The sequence below is a fragment of the Rhinopithecus bieti genome, unplaced genomic scaffold (assembly GCF_001698545.2).
Source record: "Rhinopithecus bieti isolate Rb0 unplaced genomic scaffold, ASM169854v2 scaffold_7681, whole genome shotgun sequence".
In the NCBI taxonomy this organism is placed as follows: domain Eukaryota; kingdom Metazoa; phylum Chordata; class Mammalia; order Primates; family Cercopithecidae; genus Rhinopithecus; species Rhinopithecus bieti.
The window spans coordinates 4,643,464-4,663,852 of NW_016806571.1; the positions used below are offsets into that span (position 1 = coordinate 4,643,464).

The window sequence follows — 20,389 nt, forward strand, 5'->3', positions numbered from 1 at the left end:
ATTTGGGGGAGAATTAAACTGGCACAGGAAGTGCTTCATGATGTTAATTATTAGCAATTTTTATCAACACTTGAATGTCTCTTAATCAGCTCTATCTCCATGTGTCTAAAAATTCCCTTCCCCCTAAATTTGATTTTCCCTCTCCTGATGCCATTTTTTCAGCCACCCAAGCATAAAACCTCCCCCGTTATTTATTTTCACCTCCTCGTCTGTCATCAAAGCTTGCTGCTTCTTCCAAGAAACATGAATCACATATGTCTCTTCCAACCCAGCCTCCAGTCAGGTCCATCATCCCAACACTGCCCTTGAGCTTGCACACTACAGCCAGAGTAATGTTGCGAAGTCTGATGTTCATACTCTTCCTCTGCCCAGAGCCTGCTTGTGGCTGCACGTGGCTTACAGCAGAGATCAAGTGCATCCCAGCTCCCCCGACAGCCTCCCGTCCTGGGCCAGACATGTCCAGGGATGGCAGTGTGGCCTGACTCCTCTCTGTAAATGTGCTCCTAAACCCCACACTCCCTAAACTCCCTCACTACCACCACCTCCACTTGTCACACAAGGTGACAAACTTTGCCGACGCGATGGAATTAGTTTAATCAAAGTCCTCAGTTTGGTCCTAATCAAACCTGCCTCAGCCGGAAACTCAGCCTGTTCTCTGTCTTCCTGCTGTGCCTCTGACTTTGCTATGCCGTTTGCTACCCTGGAGCATCCTGGCCTGGTCCTGGTCAAATCATGCCTACCCACTGCTCACAGCCTTCCTATCCTAACATGACCTTTCCTTCCACTGGGCTGCTTTTGCACTTGCTGCTCTCCATCATCATCAAGGAATACTATCTCTTGCTGCCTTGTAGTCTCATAGTATTTTGAAGTCATTCCTATTAAAACTGAACTTTTCTCCTTTCCTGTTTGCCAGTTGGACACTAAGCTCCTTCAGATGCTTACATTTCTTCTTCTGGAGCATCTGATACACATAATAGAGGGCACATAGTGTGCACATTAGTGCTACCTACAAATTATGCTTCTTGTTCCTCAGGTATATTTACTGGGCTCCTGCTATGTGCAGGCACTGGGCTAGGTGCCTTATACGCTGTATGTCATTTAATTCTCATAGTAACTCCATGAGAGAAGTATTACTATCTCTGTTTTACAAAGGGAAAAATGGAGCTCAAGGAGATTAAGTAACTTGCTGAAGATCTTACGACTAATAAGTGATGGAGCTGGAATTTAAACCTAGATCTGCCTGCCTGAATGTCTGATTCTTGTCAGGATACTATAGTATTAATGTGCTTTAAGTGGCAGGCAGATTCAGTATGAGAATTTTTTTTTTCAAAATATATTGTGGATCGAATGTTGCCTGTTTCCTCTGTAGAAAGTTGAAAGAACGAAGTGTGAGTTTTAGATACGATAACATTTAGAGTGACAGCAAAGTAAGGTCAGGAAGTGGGACCATGCCCTGGATGATGTGGTAAAGGCTGTAGACCCAGAAGGTAGGAGTGGAAAGTAAAAGGAAGTTTAGGAGTGCAATCAATTACAAATGTGCAATTTAGGGAAAACCTGTCAGCTTCAGGATAAGCTCAACAGGCTGCAAATTATCAGTCAAGATAAAGCCTGAGGGCTGTGTGTAGCCAAAGGGACAGAGAGTGGGGCCTCAGAGAACAAATTATGCATCTCTCAGATGCCCTGGAAGAGGCTGTTTTCTTAAGGAGTATCTGACAGAAGGTACTGGGGTTGGGTGTGGGGTTGGGAAGTGGCACAAAGAGGATGGAGTGGTGGTCAGCATGCAAGCTGCCTGGAAGGGGATCATCAGAGAAACGGTCAAGTGGTCAAGTGTCCTCAGCAAACCCCAACCCATGTGAATTAGCTGAGTTGACAGTGAAGCCCAGTGTAAGGCCATTAAGAGCCTGATTCCCCTACATCGGGCCAGCGTAGGTGATAAGCTGATGGCTGGACTGGCCACATAATTTGCGGGGCCCGGTGCAAAAGGAAAATATGAGACTCCTTGTTTAAGAATTGTTAAGAATTTCCAGATGGTGACAGCAGAACATTAAAACAAGCACAGAATGGCCAGGCTCAGTGGCTCATGCCTGTAATCCCAGCACTTTGAGAGGCCGAGGCAGGCAGATCACCTGAGGTCAGGAGTTCGAGACCAGCCTGGCCAACATGGTGAAATCTCGTCTTTACTACAAATACAAAAAAATTAGCCAGGAATGGTGGCACACACCTGTAGTTCCAGCTTTTGGGGAGGCTGGGGCACGAGAATCGCTTGAACCCGAGAGGCAGAGGTTTCAGTAGCCAAGATCACGCCACTGTACTCCAGCAGCCTGGGAGACAGAGTGAGAGTCTGTCTCAAAAAAAAAAAAAAAAAACACAAGCGCAGAGCCCTTCTAAATGTAGGGCCTTGTGCAGCTGCATGGGCGACATGCCCATGGAGCTGGGCCTGGATGGTGGGCTTGTGATTCAGAATGGGAAAGGTGTTTCCTGCATGCCAGGCATGGTTCCAGGTACCATACATGCATCATCTCACTTGATGAAATGCTTGGACCCGTTATGGGGTTGCTCATATCCCATGGTGATGTTCAAAGCTTGCTTTCCAGATGGCCAGTAAGTAGCCAAGAGAATGCTGAAGGTGAAGGAAGTTACCATGAGCAATATAGAAACTATTGAGCTGGTTATTTTTTTGTTTCTCTTGTACTTCGGGAGGATGTGAATAAAAGATGGAAGATAATTTTAATGTGAAAAGAAAAGGAAGTGGTTCAGCAATTCCAAGAGAGGCAGATCCATCTGAACAAATGATAGCTTTTCCAGCAGCATTAAGAGCTGCAGACATGTTTGCGTTGCACTTACCAGTTTGCAGAGCACATCCACTCGTCGTCTGATTCTCGTGCAGTGTTGTTCCCTCTATAAAGATTGAGTTGGCCTTAATCTATATACATCCCAGTAGTAGCAGATCCTGCTTTTCTGATTCCAGTCGCCTCCTCAAACATACACCCTTTTTCCATGCATATTTTCATATGAGGATATGCTCTAGGAAGTCTCTCCCCTTTTCTCAATGAAAAACTCCATGAATTGGCTGTAGCCCAAGTGCCTTCTCAATAGCAGAGCACAAAGTTTGTAACTTGACCAACTGGTTCTTGGCCTTGAAGCAAGAGGACCAAATCTTGTGGGCAGGGTTGCTGGGAAGCAATTGCTGCAGGAAATTCAGCAAAACACACTGGAGCGGCAGGGCAGTCCTGTAGAAGATGGTAAGAGAGTGACTCTTCAAACGTCTTTCTCCTGATAAAGCTGGACGTGACCAACACATCATTCTCTCCAACGCTGTGATGTCAACAAATGAATCTTATCTGAAGGGCCACAAGTATCTGAAATGTCTTTCCAACTTGCTGAGCAGTTCCCTAGTCAATATGGAGACCCCCCCATGAGCCCCGCGGTGGTCTGATGAACTTCTGAAGTTTAAAGATGGCGTTTATAAAAGGTTTAGGCTGAGTTCTAGTACAGGTTCCTGCGCCTTGTCAAGTGTATGCCTGGAAACTGTGTCATGAAATGGATTACCATTAAATATATTGGGTTTTCTTAGGGAACAAATGAGCATCAAATAAATCCAACTTTACCCAGCAGTATGTTATAAATGTCAAAAACAAAATAATAGTGACCCTTTGAAATAGTAAAATGATGTTTCGTATTCTTCCAAATATATATAATGGTGCGGTGTCTGTTGGTTAAACAAATGATCCTAATGTCTCTGTTAATTTAATAGTGAGAGATGTCGGGATAAAAGCAAATTTCCACCTACACAATGGGAAATGCTTGGCTGGACAGATATTTTTTAAACGTTTATATTTTTAAAAATAAGGGTCTGGGTTGATAAATGGGCACTTTTGGTCAGCCACCAGGCTCAAGGAGGCTGTCGTGCAATCAGCTGTTCCATGACCAGGTCTGGAGTAGTTGGAGATGAGGATGTTCTACAAAGCTGCAATTCTGCTTCCTGGCAGTGTCTACCTGCAATGTGGTCTCTGCTCACATGTGTGCAAGAATGCTCAAGCACTGTGTGAAGTTGTAAATGTCCATGAACTTGGAAATGCATTCATATACGGAGGCATGTTTATATAATAAATCAATTAAAAGGAATGAAATAAATCTACATAAATAAATCTTAAAGATAATATCGAGTACATGAAAGCAAGTTGCAAAAGAATATAGACAGTACAATAGATACTATTTGTATAATTTTTTATTGTATACATTTTGTATAAATTTGTAAATGTTATGTGTTTACGTAGTAAAAGCATAAAAACACAGATGGGAGGAATGTATGCCATCTTCAGGGAAGAGAGGGATGGGAATAGGATGGAGGGCTTTAGTTGTATCAGAAATATTTCATTTCATTTTCTTTAAAAGAGCATCTGAGGTAAACATGGCAAAATGTTAACATATGTTAATTTTGAGTAGTGGATATATGAGTATATGTTTTGTTATTTTCTATATTTTTACTCTGAAATATTTCATAACTTTAAAATATTTTAAACACATTAAGAATGGCTAACTAAAATTTTAAATACTGCAGTTTTAACTTCCTCCAAATTTATTTTTAAGTGTACATTATAAAACTTATATTCTGTTAAATTTTGGAAAAGTTGAAAAAAATAAATTCCTCAGAATCTCATCACTCAAAAATAACCATTGTTGGCCAGGCGTGGTGGCTCACATCCATAACCGCAGCATTTGGGGAGACCAAGGTAGGCAGATCACTTGAGGTCAAGAGCTCAAGACCAGTCTGGCTAACATGGTTAAACACCATCTCTACTAAAAATACAAAATTAGCTGGGCATTATGGCAGGTGCCTGTAATCTCAGCTACTCAGGAGGCTGAGGCAGGAGAATCACTTGAACTCGGGAGGCGGAAGTTGCAGTGAGCTGAGATTGCACCACTGCACTCCAGCCTGGGCCACAGAGCAAGACTCTGTCTCAAACAAACAAACAAACAAACCATTGTTAATATTTTGGTCTATTTCCTTGCATTTTTATTCCTTGTGTGGGGAGTATGTGTGTTTGAACATGGTTCCAAGCATTTTGAATCAAGCCTTTTTCACTCATTATAGTATAAAACTTTTCCATGTTATGACAGCCTTCGTGAATATCATTTTTATTGACTTCCATTAAAGATCTTCTGAAACGTACTTAACCAACACCATTTTTTGCATAAAAACAGTCATGAGCATTCAACAATCACATGTTCTTAAACATCATCCTTTTGAAAGCCTCGAGAACAGGACTGAGCTGGGCACTGCTGCCGATTTCTACAAGGCTGTTTTGCGGGGATGACACTAAAAGGTCTGTCACATCTGTGATACCACTTTCCTGTGAAAACAGAGCTTGTCAGCACTCATCCTTGGGTTGGAATGGTACATATTCAAAAAGCCAACTCTATGTAGTTCCTAAGAGGAAACAAGTGCTTGAACATCAGTGTGTGGTGTGGGCTTGCGAGCCTGCAGCTGGGGGAGAGTTTGCTGATCCAATGAAACTCTTGTTTTGAGGCCTGGGGTAGCAACGGTAGTAATTATTCCAGACACTTATGTGCATGCCCCTCCCAGCTTGTAGATGCTCTCACATCCATTGCCACCTGACCCTCTGGGACCCCTGAGAAGTAAGGTGCATGTCAGGGGGCACATGGCTGCTCCTAGATTACAGCCAATATGTGGGAAAGTCAAGACCACCTCCTATGCTTCCAACTCCTTCCCAAACTCTTTTCAGTTCCTATCCTTAGACCCAGGCGAAAGGAGCCTCTTCCCAGGGCTCTGGACTTCAGGGTTCTGCTTGGGCCCTCCAACAACTTGTACCCCTGCCCCATAGGTCTGGGGATTGTGTCTACCCAGACCCCACTCACCCATTCCTAAACTACACTCTGGGTCCCTGGAGTTCCCTGAGAAACAGCCCTGAGCATTCCAGAGCCTACGAAACCCCGAATGTCTCCTCCTGGGGGACAGACCACCAATGTGTGCATACCGGGCCCAAGGACAGCATTTTGCAGGAGTTGGACAGAGCTTAGGTCTGCAGTCTGCAGGATCAATTCAGGATAGGGGAGTGTGGGCTGGGGGCAGGCACAGAGGCTGAGGCCAACTATCCCTGAAGTATAGTTCAGAATTTTAAGGACCTTGAGGATTCTAAGGTCCTGGCCCTTTTGGCCTTTATGAAGATATATTTGACAGAGTAGGAGGATAGAGTACATTCTATGTAATGGTTTTTTAGCTTGATCTAGCTTTCAAGTGTTTAGAGAATCAGCACATGATCCTCCTTTTCTCCTCTTGCCCTGGGACCTTCACTGTGAGGACTGGTCCTGGCTCTTTCATCTCACTGTGCCGTTTCCAGGTTCCTCTTCTCCTATCCAAGCCTGCAGAGGTACTGGGGGGGGGGGGGGGGGGGGGGGGGGGGTGCAAAGGAACGCAATCTAGAGCTACAGAAAAATGAAACAAGTTAGTGTGTAAAACCCCAATATACACCCCCATGTGCATGTATAAAAGCAAAAGATGCATTTCAAGACAAAATAGAGTACAACCACCTGCTGTGAGGATGAATCAGCCTGGCACGATCCAGCAAAATCGGAAATAGAAGCCTGCTAGTAAAGCTACAATCTGCACTGCTCTCCTCTTTCTCCCGGTTCCTCTGCCGCCCCCATCACAGCTCTTGCAGGTACCACAGAACTACCACCCTCTGTTGGTTGCTTTAAGCTATGCAAGAAGTCAAACCACCGAGTTCCCCAGGACAACTGGGAACTTTCTCACTGGCCCAGCCTGCGTCATGGAATATCAAGGTTGTGAGAGTTTTCATTTTAATTGCTGTTGGGCTGCTGAGCTAATTTTTTTCAGTCCCTTATCCCCCAGCAATATTTTTGATTTGTGATCAAGGATTTAACTGAATAGAGAAGCATGAAACCATTAAGACAATTTCATGGAGCTCTTTTTCTCCCCTACAGAAAACAGAGATAAACACCTAAATTCCGACTGGATGCAGGGGCTCATGCCTGCAGTCCCAGCACTTTTCGAGGCCAAGGTGGGAGGATTACTTGAGGCAAGGAGTTCTAAGACCAGCCTGGGCAACGTAGGGAAACCCTGTTTCTACAAAATATATATCTATATACACACATTTTTTTTTAATTAGCCGGACAAGGTGGCACACAACTGCGATGCTGGCTGCTCAGGAGGCCAAGGCGGGAGGATCGCTTGAGCCCAGGAGTTTGAGGCTGCAGTGTGCTATGATTGCACCACTATACTCCAGCCTGGGCAACAGAATGAGACCCAGTCTCAAACAAAAACCGAAACCGAAGTTCTGAGTAACTAAACACACATGTTAGGACAACATTTTACCACATCTGTTCCATAGTGATGTTTTACTTAACCTTCACAACTGCCCAACAAGGAAGCCACCCTTTGTGTAGGTAAAGACTCTGCATCCAGAGAAGTTAAGTAACCTGGCTGGGGTTATTCCAACCACAAGGGAACAGAGCTTGGAGCTCTGAACAAGGGACTTGAACTTGGAGCTGTGAAGCACTGTAAAGACTCAAACCATTTTGAGTCACTTTGTGTTACTTTGTGTTAGAGCCCTCACAAAGACTGTCATGTTATGGGGATCTCTCTCAATTATTTTATTTATTTATTTATTTGCAACAGAGTTTCACACTTGTCGCCCAGGCTGGAGTGCAATGAGGCAATCTTGGCTCACTGCAACCTCTGCCTCCCAAGTTCAAGCAATTCTCCTGCCTCAGCCTCCCAAGTAGCTGTGATTACAGGCACCCACCATCACACTTGGCTAATTTTTGTATTTTCGTAGAGACGGAGTTTCACCACATTGGCCAGGCTCATCTTGAACTCTTGACCTCAGGTGATTCATCCGCCTCAGCCTCCCAAAGTGCCAGGATTACAGGTGTGAACCACCGAGCCCACTCTCACTTATTTTAATTTTATTTTAAGTTTTGTTTGGGAACAACACATTAGCCTGAAATAGCTTTTGATCAATGCTAGTTTTGAAAGTTCACAGAAGTCCCCTGATAAGATTCACTTTTAAAAAGTTGAGAGGGAGGAATCTCTAATCCAGATGTAGTCATTTTCCTGGGGTTCACTCTATGATTGTGAGTGAGGCTTTTAACAATTTCTTTTAAAGTGGTATCTTGTGGAGTTGTGAATAGGATCAGTTTTCACTGATAAATCACACTGCATCGAAAAACTGCCTGTCTCAAACAAGATAGATGAAAATGAAGCCCCTGTGCTTAGAAAAACTGAAGACAAAGACCCTGAGGTTGAAGATGTGTGCAAAATGTTTGAACAAACTTGCTTCATGAAATTTGAGAGAATAAAACAAAACAGTATATCCAAATTAGCATTTTATATATCATGGTTCAAGTATACGTGTGCAACTAAGTAAATGATATAAACAGGCATTTGATTATGGCATCAATATTATGTTGTTATATGATATGGCACTATATTATGTTATATATTACATACAGACATTTGATCATGACATCTATAGAGTCAATTGGCTAAAAATCGTTTAGGGAGAGAATCTCTCATTGGGAAGATAGGCCTTAGGCCTGGTGACCCACCGCGTGGGTTTTTCCAGCGCACCAAGCTGAAACCCTGGCTGAGGAGGAAGCAGGTTTGGGGACCTGTGGTCATGATGAAGGTCACACTGGCTCCTGCGCCTCCACACAGCTCTTCACAGTTTCCCAAATCTCGCTGCCCTTGGTCCTCACAGCCTCTTGTGAGGCAGGGCCTGTCTTTGAATGGACCGTGAGGACCATGTCTCACCACATCATGGACTTGGGGGCAGGCAGGGCTGTGACGAGACTGCCTTTTCCCATCTTCCTAGGCAGCGCTCGTCGGAGGCACCACCATGATCATCGGCCATGTCCTGCCCGACAAGGAGACCTCCCTCGTGGACGCTTATGAGAAGTGCCGGGGTCTGGCCGACCCCAAGGTCTGCTGTGACTACGCCCTCCATGTGGGGATCACCTGGTGGGCACCCAAGGTAACAGTGCTGGTGGGATCCCAGAAGAAGGCACGAGTGGTCTTGTAGGCAGCGGGGCGGGTTGGGATGCAGTGCCTCCTATTTGTGTGGGGCACCCCTCTCACTACCATGCTAGCTCCCCACAATGCCAAAAGAAAACACACTTGGGATTCCATAAGGCGAGCGGGTGGGCCTGTCCTGCTTAACTTAATGAGCCGTTTTCCGGCAGGCACAGAGAGACCAAGGCCAGAGCCCAGGCCTTGGGGACGCAGTTTCCTTGCTCTGACCATGAGGCTCTTATTACGTCGTGTGAACATGGGGCGCCACCAACAGGTCATGGGCGGTGCTGCTGAGCAGTGGCCTGAGCAGGGCTCAGGTGCAGAGGGTCATATGCCATATCCCATGTGTACTGACAGTCCACAGCACTGCGCTGAGGTCTCCGAACTGAGGCTCCCGTCCTGCCTCAGCACTGCCTGGAATGAATGGACAGTGTCATGCTTTTTTCCTACTGGGGGCCCAGCTCCTGTTCCGAGAAGCATCGAGGCTGTCCTGGTCTGTGACTGAGGCTGGCACCCCCTGAACCTTTTTCACTTCAGCCTCTGTGCCTCCTTTGTGTCTGTGCCCCTGGCCTCTGGCTTTCCTGTCCTCCCCCTGCCCAGGCCCCAGTGTCAGAGTCCAGTGTCCTTTCCCCGGATTCCCACTTTCTTGCTCTTCCTGATCTACAGGCATTTGGATTTGGCTTTGTTTCTGGGGTTTTTCTGCTTATTTGCCCAGGGTAGCAGTCTGGATAGTCATTCTTTCATCAATTATTTATTAAGCCCCATGTACCAGTACTTTGGTGGGTGCCCCAGAATCATAAAAATAATAAGCATTTTTAGTTTTACCAACTTAGGAACTGCCTCTTCATTTTCCGTTAAAACCCCACTTGTAACTGCTGCTAATCAGAGTGTATATTCAGGGCAGCTTGAATCTGTGCTCCCAGGTGGCCATCCTCAAGCTTTCAGCTCGAATAAACTCTGTTCTTAATCATAAAAAAAAAAAAAAAGAAGTTTTACAAAGTTCTTCAGGTGTAGGCCCTGGTATAAAGGGCCTAACACCCTTCTGAGATGATAATCTAAAGCCTCAGTATATTCCTGCCCTCCGATCTTAGCCTTGAGTTGGGGGCTCATCCAGTTCATTATTTCTGACCTGGCACTTATAGAAGACCTCCTCTTGGTTCTGGGCCAGAGGTGCAAATCACGCTGGATGTCAGCCATTCCTTATCTCAAACGGGGTCTCCTTTTTGGACACCCTCCTGGGTGAGGGGCCTCTACCTTTTGGACACCCTCCTGGGTGAGGGGCCTCTACCTCCAAGCCACTCTCTACTTCCCCTGGAGCTGGCCTGGAATAGAGGGTCTGCTCAGGTTCCCTGCAGCACAGAAGCCAGGCCAACCCTCCCTAATTTCCAAGAGCTTATGGTGACTTTCATGCATCAGGAATTTAAAATTCTGTTTTATGATAATCAAATAAATGTTTATAATTATAGATGATAAAAATAGAAAAGAAAGGAAGCACATAATCCAGTAACCCCCAACACAATACCTGTTGTTAAACTTCTTTCTTTCCTGTCTTTTTTCATCCATGCTTTCACAGAGTAGCTATTTTGCATAGGTGTGAGCATTTTCTATTTTGCTGCAAAGTTCATGACCAGCAATATAACAGCCACCTAATATTCTACCAAATGGATGAAACTGAACTTATTTTCCTGTTGTCAGGCCAAGGTTGCTTCCATGCTTTTCCTAGTACAAATAATGTTGTTAGGAATATCCTAACTCTCATCACTTTGTTCACGTTTGGCTTGGTTCCTAAATTCAGTTTTCCCAGGGCCTCTGGATTTTTAGCATTAGTGTGCCTTCTTTGTAACACCAGGGAACAGCCCACAGAAATTAAAATTGTTATTCCTATGTTTACCATTAAGGCTGGTTTGGAGACAGACATAGGGGACAGGCCTAAGTGATAGGAGAAACGTGCCCATAAGGTAGTAACAATGTGGCTCCTAAATTGTGTTATGTTGACAATTTTCACAGTACTTCTGCATCCATCTGCTCAGGTGACCTCACGGCAGCCTGTGGGGTGGGAGGAAAGTGAGATAGAGAGGTGTGCGGGGGTCAACAGACAGACTGAGCTGAGGCAGGCCCCGCATCTCCCCCATGCTGGGCCGGTGCCTGCCAGTCGGCCTCTTGGGTGTCTGCCCTCACGCAGCATTGCCTTTGCACTTGTTCTCCAGGTGAAAGCAGAAATGGAGACACTGGTGAGGGAGAAGGGTGTCAACTCATTCCAGATGTTCATGACCTACAAGGACCTGTACATGCTTCGAGACAGTGAGCTGTACCAAGTGTTGCACGCTTGCAAGGACATTGGGGCAATCGCCCGCGTCCATGCTGAAAACGGGGAGCTTGTGGCCGAGGCAAGTCTGCAGCCAAGAATGTTGGATGGAGGGACACCAGTGGAGACAGTTCTCAGGGGATTCCTGACCACCCGTCACTGATCCCACAGGATTCAGACAAAATCAGTTGTTAAAGTGTGAGGTGTGGACACCCCAGCTGTCAGATCTTGGTCAGAAAATCCCAAACTTTACTACTGTCTGTAAAAAACAAATCTCTTTTTATGGTTCAAAAAGGCTTCTAAGTCTTAGGTGATGATGTCTTAATTCTAATGATATGAGATTTACATTCTATTATAGCAGAGAATTTGGAGCACCTCTCAGACATATTTTAATGAGATTTGATATACAGAATAAATAAAATCTGCTTTCCATTTGGCCTCTTCAGAGGATCTGAGACATTAAAGAGATCAATTCATGGCACCAGGAAGGATAAGCCTCTGGTGCATTCTCCTAGGTCTTGGGGTAAGGGCTAGCCTAGGAGTTGCTGGAAGCTAGAGATTTGTCTCGATTTCCAGAGAGGGAATTCTCAGTTTGAAATCAGTAAAGAGTGCTTGTCTTTGGTGTCCCAGGCCTGTTGCTAGTTGTAATAGTTAACTGTATTTTTAAGAGAACAAGATATGTTCAGTCATTATGAAGTGAGAATCAGGAGAGCCCCACTGCATGGGGGTCCTGTGCACGCTCTGCCTTCTTTAGAAGACGAACATTGCAGAAGTGAGAAAAGAAGCAAGCCTATTGAAACAGGCTGTGTCTAGCATATTTCACTGTCCCTTGGGTTCAGTATTTTCTTATACAGTATCTCTGTGATTCTCTCCATTTTCTTTTTCTTGCTGTTATCCAGGGTGCTAAGGAGGCACTAGATTTGGGGATCACAGGTCCAGAAGGAATCGAAATCAGCCGTCCAGAGGAGGTGAGAAACACTTCCTGTGGCCTTTGTCAGCGTCTCTCATGTAGATTGACAGAATCTTCTAGGATGGAGGAGACATCAAACATACAAATTAGCCTGGCACAAGGGCTCACGTCTATAATCCCAACATTTGGGAGGCTGAGGTGGGTGGATGGCTTGAGCCCAGGAATTCAAGATCAGCCTGGGCAACATGACGAAACCCCATCTCTACTAAAAATACAAAAAAATTAGCTGGGTATAGTGGTTCATGCCTGTAGCCCCAGCTAACTACTTGGGAGGCTGAGGCAGGAGGATCACCTGAGCTCGGGAGGTTGAGGCTGCAGTGAGCCATGATGATGCCACTGCAGTCCAGCCCAGGTGATAGAGTCTATGTATATACACACACACACACATATACATACATATATATATATACACACACACATACATACATGTATATATATGTGTTGCATCATTTTCTCCATGGGTGAAATTCCCATTTGATTCTGATTTCAAGGATCTGGGGGAGGCAATGTCAGCACACCTGGGGTTGCTGTGCCCAAAACTAAATCAAGAGACAAAAGACAGACTGAAAAGGCCTTCAGGTGTTAGGAGAAATTTCAAACTATAAACTCTGCCTTTGGGGGATGACATTCCTTTGAGCATCTGAGGAATACTTTGGACCAGGGGTCACCAAGCCCCAGGTCATGAACCGGTACAGGACCGCAGAGCAGGAGGTGAGCAGTGGGCAAGCTGAGACCCCCTGAGCTCCGCCTCCTGTCTGATCAGTGGTGGCCTTAGATTCTCAGAAGTGTGAAGCCTATTGCGAACTGCACATGCGAGGGATCTAGGTTGCGTCCTCCTTATGAGAATCTAACTAATGCCTGATGATCTGAGGCGGAACAGTTTCTTTCTTTTGTTTTTTGAGACAGAGTCTCACTCTTGTTGCCCAGGCTGGAGTGCAATTGTGCAATCTCAGCTCACTGCAACCTCTGCCTCCCAGGTTCAAGCGATTCTTCTGCCTCAGCCTCCCAAGTAGTTGGAATTACAGGCATGCATCACCACGCCCAGCTAATTTTGTATATTTAGTAGAGATGGGGTTTCACCATGTTGGTCAGGCTGGTTTTGAACTCCTGACCTCAAGTGATCCACCTGCCTCGGCCTCCCAAAGTGCTGGGATTACAGACATGAGCCACCGTGCCCAGCCCTGAGGTGGAACAGTTTCATCCTGAAACCATACCTCTCCACTCCCCACCACCACTGCCCCACCCATGTCCCAGTCCGTGAAAATATTTTCTTCCACGAAACCGGTCCCTGGTGCCAAAATGGTTGGGGACTGCCGCTTTGGTCCCTTTCCACCAGAAACAGGAGACACAGACAAGTCTATGCTCCTCCCCCTCATTACCTGCTGGGATGGTCATTCAAAGGTCTGTTTTCCGCCTGCCCTCTGGCTTTATTCCTGTGCAGTTTTGCGTGGCATTGACACAAATCCCCTATAGTCCCCCTGCTAGAGAATTCTGCTCTGGATGGACCACATTAGACGAATAACGCCTTCCTGCCCTATTACCCTGTTCACTCATTCTCTACTATTTTAGAAGAGGGGGAGAAACTTCTCATTTCTTCAAAGCCTAAAATGCAGATAGGTGGTTGGATATCCATGAGGGATTGAGGGGGAGGCCTCGAGGGACAAGGAGCAGGACACAGGATGTGGTGGCACTGCCACTCCCAGAAACCAAGTTGGCCCACACTGGGTCCCTGAGGAGTCCCCCTCACTGCCCTGACCTGTGCCTGTCTTTCAGAGCCCTTGAATATAGGTCCTGTTTGGCACTTCTGAACTGGTAGAGAAACACACCAGATTCGACGGAAACACAGAGGGTGTGCCTGTGAGAACAGGAGTGAGCAAGGGGTGGACACACACACTAGACTTTGTTACTTAATACAAGGGAAAGAGCAAGGCTTTGGCTGTGGTCATAGCACCAATAATTATCACCCCACTACCTATTGGTTAAAGGTGGGGGGCCCTGGATCTATGCCAAATTTGGCAATATCTAGAGATATTTTTGCTTGTCCCAACCTGGGGGACAAGACAGATGCTACTGGCATCTAGTGAGTAGAAGCCAGGGATACTGCTAAACATCCTACGATGCACAGACACCCCCACCATAAAGAATTACGCAACTCGGCTGACTGCAGTGGCTCACACCTGTAATCCCAGCACTGGGAGTCTGTGGCGGGAGGATTGCTTGAGCCCGGGAGTTTATGACCAGCCTGGGCAATAGAGGGAGACTCCCCATCTCTGTAAAAATTTTTTTTAAAATTAGCTAAGCGGGCATGGTGGCTCATGCCTGTAATCCCAGCACTTTAGGAGGCCGAGGCAGGCGGATCACGAGGTCAGGAGATCGAGACCATACTGGCTAACATGGTGAAACCCCATCTCTACTAAAAATACAAAAAATAGCCAGGCATGGTGGCTGGCACCTGTAGTCCCAGCTACTCGGGAGACTGGGGCAGGAGAATGGTGTGAACCCGGGAGGCGGAGCTTGCAGTAAGCCGAGATCACACCACTGCACTCCAGCCTGGGCGACAGAGTGAGACTCCATCTCAAAAAAAAAAAAAAAAAAAATTCTCCAAGCATGGTAGTGCATGTCTGTAGTCCCAGCTACTCAGGAGTCTGAGGTGGGAGGATCATTTGAGCCCTAGAGGTGAAGGCTGCAGTGGGCCATGATCATGCCACTGTACTCCAGCCTGGGAGACAGAGTGAGACCCTATCTCAAAAAAAAAGAAAAAAATATATATATATGAATTATACAACTGAAATGCCAATAGTGCCATGCACAGAAACCCGAATCTAGGCTAATTTCCAGAGTCAAATCAGCCACTATTTCTCCTTTGCTGCAGTTCTGAGGTGGCTATGGAGAGATGTTGTTTCCTTGTCTTTTAATTAAGCCCCAAGTAGCATCCAGCAAGGACGTGCCTGGTATTCTAAGACCTAGAATTCTCCCTCGCTGTGAGCCACGGTGGTTGGAGGTTGGTGCCTCTGCCCAGGCTTTGCCCCAAGCCAACCCCTGTGGGTGCGATTGCTCCACAAAGGGGAGAGTATGGTATGGGTGTGCTTGGAGGAGATAGTGAAGTTTGGTTTCCTCCTGTCCTTTGTTTCTAACAGCTGGAAGCTGAAGCCACTCATCGTGTTATCACCATTGCAAACAGGGTAAGTCCCCCAATCTCTATTCTGGGATTAGAAACCAACCTCGGCCAGGCATGGTGGCTCATGCCTATAATCCCAGCACTTTGGGAGGCCAAGGCAGGTGGATCACCTGAAGTTAAGAGTTTGAGACCAGCCTGGCCAACATGGTGAAACCCCATCTCTACTAAAAATACAAAAATTAGCCGGGCATGGTGGCACACGCCTGTAATCCCAGCTACTCAGGAGGCTGAGGCAGGAGAATTGCTTGAACCCAGGAGGCGGAGGTTGCAGTGAGCCAAGATTGCACCAACTGCAATCCATCCTGGGTGGCAGAGCAAGACTCTGTCTCAAAAAAAGAAAAGAAAAGAAAAGAACCTCTACAGTGCAGCCCCATTCTGCTCTGGGTGCCAGCACCATGTCTGGCCCACAGGACCCCAAAACTGTTTGCTGACTGAGCGCTGTCATGCCCACCGTCCTTGCATTCACCCTTCTCACTAGCAGCTTTCCATTCCACCCCGCCGAGCCTGCTGAAGCTCAGTTCATTGCTCACATGTAAACTCAGTCCAGCTCCTACACTCTACATCTTCCTAATGTGATAAGCAAACAGAATCAGAATAACTTCTGGGGAAACAGAATTTCCCAATTGCACGTTAGAGCTCTGGCCACTGGACAAGGACGTTGTTTTATTGTCATGACAATAGTTATTTTATCAATTACTTCCTGATGGAACTTACCCCAGAATGAGGAAAGATCTGAACAACAAAAAGGCAGTTTCTTGCCTTTCAGCTGAAGCATATGCTCAGAGGAGTTAAGCCATGGACCATGGTTGCACAGCTTAGTAGAAAAAATGCTAAACTAATATTACAGTCCAGGTGTCCGTTCGCAAGCTCAGCTTTCTCTTGCCTAGACTCTGAACCCTAACCCCCTTGTATTTTGTTCATCTCCAGGGTGCATTCTGTCTACTGATAAGCAGCCTTCAGACAGCAGGCATTGTAATTTTAGATACAGAATACACGACTAACTCTAGGCCATCACGTTTATAAACAGGAAATTAAAATAGGAAAAAGAGTTCTCTTTTAAATTACAGTCATGGTTGTCAGATGGGAGAAAATGAGAGGTTCAGACTTGACGGTCTTGAACTTCACAGGCTGGGCTTCCCCGGTGGGCTCTGGTGCTGGAGGCTGTTCTCTGCCTCCCCCTATCATGCAGTTCCTGCAACCTCGCCTTGACTGCCAGCCCTGCATTCCCCGCTTAAGGACCGTCACCTTGAGGGTGGGGTTGAGTGGTGCAGGCGGAGGCGTGGGGGCCAGGGCTGACTTCACTAGGGTTGTTCTGATGCTTGTGAAGTTTATGGATCAACCCTCCCTACTTCCCACTGTTTCTTGTGTTTAGACTCACTGTCCAATCTACCTGGTCAACGTGTCCAGTATCTCGGCTGGTGACGTTATCGCAGCTGCTAAGATGCAAGGTGAGTCCGTAGGCTTGGCTGGACAGAGCAGGTCATGTGGAGGGACTGGAGACGGACGGGGCCCATTAGCCGTGCTCACTCTTGGCCCCGGCTCCTGCGCCCAGGACCTGAGCCAGCCCTTCCCTTTCATCTGCCACTGTCTTCCTTGGAGCCACCCTGTGCTAGCCTGGCTTTAGTCTGCTAAAACGTGGCTTTTTCTTCTGCAAATTTGTATGCGTAACAGCTTTACGGGAGTGTCTGTCACTTCTGGATTTGGTAAAATTTTCCAAGTTTTAAACCCACTCATTAATTAGTGTCTTTTTGGACTCATAGATTTCACTAGCAGTTGCCTTGGCAACAAACATAAAATCCTGGACCAGTTTCAGTGGGCATTTCAGGGACTGTTTGGGAAGTCCCTAAAGAAAGAACAGTGTGTGGGCCCAGCTTCCCTTTCTAGCCTCCGGAACCCTGTGTATGAGTCCGAGGGGCACTTGTATGGCTTCTGTTGTAGAAGACCTGGCATTACCTAACGGCTTGCAGATGCTTGGAGTCCAGCCCCGCCCCAGGTGCTGGTGAGGGCCTGGCAGCAGGAGAAACAAAGTCACAGTCACAGGCCTGGGGATATAGATCAGAAGCAAGGGCATCCTGGCCTTCAACTATAATAGATGAGCAGCAAGGGCCTCCTGGCCTTCAACTATAATAGATTAGAAGCAAGGGCCTCCCGGCCTTCAACTGTATTGCCCTCTAGATCCTGCTGCCTGCCTCTCCCCTCACTGAAGCCCCTTGGAGGGTCTCACCTAGACTGTCGCCCCAGCCTGGTGACTGCTGCCACCCCCTTTCTCCCTGTCCTCCAGCCCTGCTACGGCCCTCCCTGTCCTACCCCAACCATTCTCTTGAAGCTGCTCACAGCACCTGCCTGTCCAGAAAACAGTCTAGACTGCTCCTTAGCGTGGCATTCACAGCCCTGCGTGCCTGTTCACCCACTGTCAAGCTCCATCTGCCAACAGCACCCTGCACACACCCATGCTCTGGCCAAACCAGACTCCTCAAAGTGCCGCTTGGTGCTACCGGGCCTCGGTGCCCATGTCCCTCTGTTCTCCTTGCCTAAGTCAGCAGGAGAATAGGGAAGCTCTCTGAGCTTGAACCCAGCTGTGCTCTCAAAAACCCTGTGAGCTTGGGCAGGTTCCTTCCTGTCTCTGACCTCAGCTCCTTCACCTGTTAAATGAGAGGCACACACCAGCGATCGCTCGGGTTCGGTGGCTTCCTGGTTATGGTTCTGACCTTTCTTCTTCCAGGGAAGGTTGTGCTGGCTGAGACCACCACTGCACATGCCACGCTGACAGGCTTACACTACTACCACCAAGACTGGTCCCACGCGGCTGCCTACGTCACGGTGCCTCCCCTGAGACTGGACACCAACACCTCCACCTACCTCATGAGCCTGCTGGCCAAGTAAGGCGTTTCAGCAGCACATTGCAGGGATGTGTACATCTTTAGGAAGACGTCATAGAGGGCCCAGGAAACAAATCTGAGCTAGGTTTGATTTCATTGTGCCCACAGGATGATTGTGCTTTTCTTACCTTCTCTGAGCCCATCAGATAATTGCCATCCTATTGAGACTTTATGACCGCTTGATGTGGAGTGAGAGCTTCTGAAGTGTAAGAGTGAAGAGCACATATAGAACTGTGAACAGTGGTTATTCGGAATTTCAAAGGACATTGATCTCTTACTCTAAAGCCCAGTGGGGAGCTGCAGAATGTGGCCTGTGACTTACCCTAGAATGTAGGGGTCCTTTCTGTTTCTTTTCTTCACCTCTCCTCGTTGGCTCCCATGTGCCCCTTGTCTGTACATCCCTCCTTCTGTGGGTTTCTCCTCCTTTCCTTCCCCTCTCCCTTTTTCTTCTGCACTTACTCCCCTTCCCCTCCCCACGCCCTTCCTCCAGATCTCCTTTCTCCAGCTCTTCTCTTTCTGACACTGCTTTTTCCCATGCAGTCCCAATGTAAAGGAAATGGTTTGATGAACAGTCTGAATTCAGCGGGACCCAATCATGAAAGGGTTTTTGTTTTATCCAATAACTGCTTGTAGCTTCTTTCTCTCTCCTATTAACATTTTGGGGGCCGGGCACAGTGGTTCATGCCTGTAATCCCAGCACTTTGGGAGGCCGAGGGGGGTGGATCACTTGAGGTCAGGAGTTCAAGACCAGCCTGGCCAAGATGGTGAAACCTTGTCTCTCCTGAAAATGCAAAAAATTAGCCGGGCATGGTGGTGGGCACCTGTAATCCCAGCTACTTGGGAGGCTGAGGCAGGAGTCACTTGAACCCAGGAGGCGGAGGTTGCAGTGAGCTGAGATCATGCCACTGCACTCCAGCCTGTCCAGCGACAGAGCAAGACTCCAACTCAAAAAAAAACAAAAAAAAAAAAACAAAAAAACAAAAAAAATAAACTCGGGGAGAAGACGTTGCTTTCTCTTCACTTTTGGATATTATAGTTCCATCCAGTTTAAGACTCCATCTCCTCCCTTCCTGATCCCCAGCTCAGCTTGGGTTGGGGTAGGAGGATTAGGACAAAAGGTGAGGGGATTCTTCTCCATACCCAGGCATGCATCTCTCCCATCTTGCAGCACTAGCAATGCCTCTGTGAACAAGGATCCGCAACTTATGCCTGGCCACCTTCTATAGTATCTGAGGCCCAGAGGAAGCCCACACAGCCTTTCTGCTCCCTGTGGCTCAGAGGCGGGTCCATAGCCCACAGCCCAGGCAGGTGCCCACTGCTCTCAGCTCTGTTCTCCACACGTGAACCTCTTGAAGTATGCCCTCCTTGTCTTCAGAGTGAACTGGTGGGGAGAGGGTATGGAAACCCCACTCAACCCAGGAAAGAGGAGGGGAGGGAATGCCAGGACTCTTCATCCTGCCAACCCCTCAGTCTCCCTCCGAGGGTCCCGCTTTCCAGACCTGGGGGTTGGGGGGTGGGGATATGCCTCTTCTAGGATGGTGCAGGGGCAGTGTAGGGAAGCGACCAGCCCCACTGAAGGTGGCTCTTTTAGGTAATAAGGTGCTTATCTCATCCATGTCCTTAGCTTTCAGTCCTGGTTGCCAACCACTGGAAAACTCCCACTCCCATCCCATTATGTTCACAACCTATAGAGAGTTGGGGTGTGCAGGGCTTTGCCAGTGTGAGTGGAGTGCCATCGATAGGGGTGTGGGCGAAGGTGGCCTCTGCAGAGGGCAGTATGCACCATGGCATGGGGATGGTCATTGTATTCTGTCCCATAGCCTTGATGGGTGCCAGGTGGTGGCAGCTCTTACAATATTTACGTATTTACACTATGTAAATAAATATGGAGGGTAAAGATGAAGAGAGAAATGCTAGATCAGCTCTTACTCTTTAAAAATGCTTATTTTGGCTGGGCGTGGTGGCTCGCTCCTGTAATCCCAGCACTTTGGGAGGCAGAGCA

The 20,389-nt window shown here is 47.2% G+C and overlaps 1 protein-coding gene across 2 annotated transcripts in view; it reads left to right on the plus strand.

Annotated features, from left to right (window-relative positions):
* Positions 1 to 20,389, plus strand: part of DPYSL5 (dihydropyrimidinase like 5) — a 105,151-nt gene that overhangs the window by 71,215 nt on the left and 13,547 nt on the right. For both annotated transcript variants that reach the window (XM_017876897.1, XM_017876896.1), the window contains exons 3-8: positions 8,859 to 9,017; positions 11,263 to 11,442; positions 12,260 to 12,328; positions 15,468 to 15,512; positions 16,881 to 16,956; positions 18,231 to 18,387. In XM_017876897.1, coding sequence (XP_017732386.1) covers positions 8,859 to 9,017; positions 11,263 to 11,442; positions 12,260 to 12,328; positions 15,468 to 15,512; positions 16,881 to 16,956; positions 18,231 to 18,387 — 686 coding nt within the window. The remainder of the gene's footprint in view (positions 1 to 8,858; positions 9,018 to 11,262; positions 11,443 to 12,259; positions 12,329 to 15,467; positions 15,513 to 16,880; positions 16,957 to 18,230; positions 18,388 to 20,389) is intronic.